At 41.8% G+C, this 3253-nt stretch overlaps 1 protein-coding gene across 1 annotated transcript; it reads left to right on the top strand.

Moving 5' to 3' along the window:
- The first annotated feature begins 1511 nt into the window (after positions 1 to 1511).
- Positions 1512 to 2465, top strand: LOC140697524 (olfactory receptor-like protein OLF3). The gene has a single exon (XM_072965377.1). The coding sequence runs from the start codon at positions 1512 to 1514 to the stop codon at positions 2463 to 2465; it is 954 nt and encodes a 317-aa protein (XP_072821478.1).
- The last annotated feature ends 788 nt before the right edge of the window (positions 2466 to 3253 follow it).

Raw genomic sequence — 3253 nt, 5'->3', positions numbered from 1 at the left:
CAGATGTGGAGGAACTGTAGATACGGAGAGCCAACTGTATATGCTCAGATTTTCAACTACACCGAGGGTGGTCACCCCTAACTGCTGCAGTTTTCAAGGGTCAACTGTAGATTCAAAGCAGGAACTGTTAGACTCTACAAGTCACACTTTCTCTGGATGTGACATAGAGTTCATTACAATACTCATAAATAATATCTGCATAGCAATGAGATGAGGGCTGTAGTAGAGAGATGTGCCTGGTGAGTCAGAGGAGTGCAATGAGTCCTGGGCAGCCTGTTCTCCAGGCAGCTTGCGCAGAGCAACACAGGAACAAATGATGTGATGACCGCCTGTCCTGTGCCTTTTTCTTGCACTTGAGCACTGTAAGCACAGGGAAGGGTAATAGTCTCACTTGAAATCCCAGCATCTAGCGAAGATGGCATTTCATCTGTATTTGCCAAATCAATCAATAACAAAATGTCTCATTTTATGCAGATCTGCTACTCATCAAAAGTTAGGTTTCTTTCCCTCTTTTTATGCTAGAAAGCTTAAGCAGTCATTTGCATGCTATCATTTTTACTGAGACCACACATAAGGGCTAGAGTTATAGACAAATAAAAAGGGCAAGTCAGAACAAGTAAAAAAAAAAAGAGTAGAAAAATAGAAAGAACAATATAAAATTACCTTCCTCTTTTCCTTCCAAAGACTGAAGACACCAAATTCTCAGTGATACTCGTATTTGCTTGGATATTTAAAGCATCTATTCCACCTTCTTTGACTTCAAATCTGTTAAAGCTTTTGCTTCCTTTTTAAATGTCTGAAATTGTGGCGGGATATGAGGAAAGTACAATATTTACTCTGTCTCTCCCAGGGCAGAGCTCGGTCTTTATCTGGCACCCATACTACTGAAGAGTTTGTGAAGCCTTTTCGCCATTGCCTATCTGCATTGCAGCTAATTTTGTATGTAAAAGTTTAAATCTCTAACCCAGTCACACATCTGGTATGTCACAAAAACAAGATTCATAATCAGGTTCTCAAATTTCAGATTTTTCCATGAGACACCAGCCTCACTGCGTTATATATCTGCCTCTTACAAATCTTAAAAAAAAATTTATTAATACATTTCATCATGTTTTGTGTAGTAGATATATACAGGGTAGTCCCTGAACTTTGAACCGTATTTATCTTCATTGACTATCTACAATTTTCTCCCAATCCTGGAAACTGAGTAAATTGGAAAGATACAGATCTTCCCAAAATTGCACTGCATTATCTCCAGGCTTTAACTGACTTTATGAGATCACATCATGTCCTTGTGAAGGCACTAGCCTCTCTCTCTTATGTACAGTAGATATAATTCATAGTAGAATCAAGCCTGTTTTCTTGGCCTGTAAATGATCTGAAACATCTGGCTAAGGTTGGCTGATCATTATTATATGCATTCTTTTAAGAAGTTATTCTTATGGTTCTGTGATTCAGCAGCTTCTGTTATTTCTGACTCTCTCGGCAGATTAATAGTCCTCTGTCTTTCTATGGGAACGGATAACCAGACTTGGGTGAGAGAGTTTATTCTCCTTGGCCTGTCCAGTGACCAGAACATGCAGGTCTTTCTCTTTGTCCTGTTCTTGCTCATGTACCTGGTCACGGTGCTGGGGAACTTCCTCATTGTTCTTCTGATCAGACTGAACAGCCGGCTCCACACCCCCATGTATTTCTTCCTCACCAATCTCTCCATTGTTGATGTCTCTTATGCCACGAGCATCATCCCTCAGATGCTGGTGCATTTTCTTGCAGAACATAAAGGAATCCCACCTGTGCGCTGTGCAGCCCAGCTATTTTTCTCCCTGGGCCTGGGTGGGATTGAGTTTGTTCTCCTGGCAGTGATGGCCTACGACCGCTACGTGGCTGTGTGTGACCCCCTGAGATACTCGGTCGTCATGCACGGAGGGCTCTGTGCTAGGTTGGCCATCACATCCTGGGTCAGTGGCTCTGTCAACTCTCTCATGCAGACCACCATCACCTTCCAGTTGCCCATGTGCACAAACAAGTATATTGATCACATATCCTGTGAAATCCTAGCTGTGGTCAGGCTGGCCTGTGTGGACACGTCCTCCAATGAGGTTGCAATCGTGGTTTCTAGCATTGTGTTGCTGATGACCCCTTTCTGCCTGGTTCTCTTGTCCTACATCAAGATCATCTCCACCATCCTCAAGATCCGGTCCACGGAGGGGAGAGAGAAGGCCTTCCACACCTGTGCCTCCCACCTGACGGTGGTCGTCCTGTGCTATGGCATGACCATTTTCACTTATATCCAGCCCAGTTCCAGTCCCTCTGTCCTTCAGGAGAAGTTGGTCTCTGTCTTCTATGCCATTTTGATGCCTGTGCTGAATCCCCTGATCTATAGTCTCAGAAATAAGGAGGTGAAGGGGGCCTGGCAGAAACTACTAGGGCAATTATCTGGATTAACATCAAAACTGGCAACTTGATGAATCTTGAGCAGTAGTTGGAGAAAAGAGCTTTTCCTGTGTGTTCTCCCACCCAGCTGAGATCTGAAGCATTAACTGCATCACCCTGGCAACCAGGAAGGAGATGACAAAACGTGTGCTGGTGATGTCGGGTGGGAGGCTGAGTGGCTGGGCTGGGATATGGGATGTGGAGGTATTTTTATGTCATTGAAGCATGTTCAGAGAAATTAAGCACTACTGTAATAGAACTTCTCACATTCAATCTCCATTCATATGACCCTACAGTAATGAAAAAATATCATATGTTTTACTTTGTCATTTTGTTTGCAGTCATAGACCTATCTAACTTTGAACCACTGATTGTATTTTTTTATATATATAGTAGTTTGTACTTGCTAATCCTGATCTCCTAATTTATCCACCCTTCTTTCTACTTTGGTAACCGTTAAGTTTGTTTTCTATGTCTGTGAGTCTGTTTCTGTTTTGTAAATAAGTTCATTTGTATCATATTTGAGATTCTACATATAAGTGATATATTTGTCTTTGTCTGACTTACTTCACTCAGCATGATAATCTCTAGGTCCATCCACGTTACTGCAAATGGCAGTATTTCATTTTTTTTTTTTTATGGCTGAGTAGTATTGCTGTCAAGGCTGATTAAAATATTTTGGGGCTGGATCTTTGACCTGTGGAGATAAAACTCAACCTTTGAGTGGAAAAATCAACTAGAGATCTTGTTTTATACAGAATATAACTAAAGATATTTGTACACATGGCTATGATTGGCCAAGGAAAAGCTGAGTTTCAGG

The sequence above is a fragment of the Vicugna pacos genome, chromosome 7, assembly GCF_048564905.1.
Source record: "Vicugna pacos chromosome 7, VicPac4, whole genome shotgun sequence".
Lineage (NCBI taxonomy): Eukaryota > Metazoa > Chordata > Mammalia > Artiodactyla > Camelidae > Vicugna > Vicugna pacos.
The sequence above is the reverse complement of the archived record's forward strand: the minus strand, read 5'-3'. Positions and strand labels throughout refer to the sequence as shown.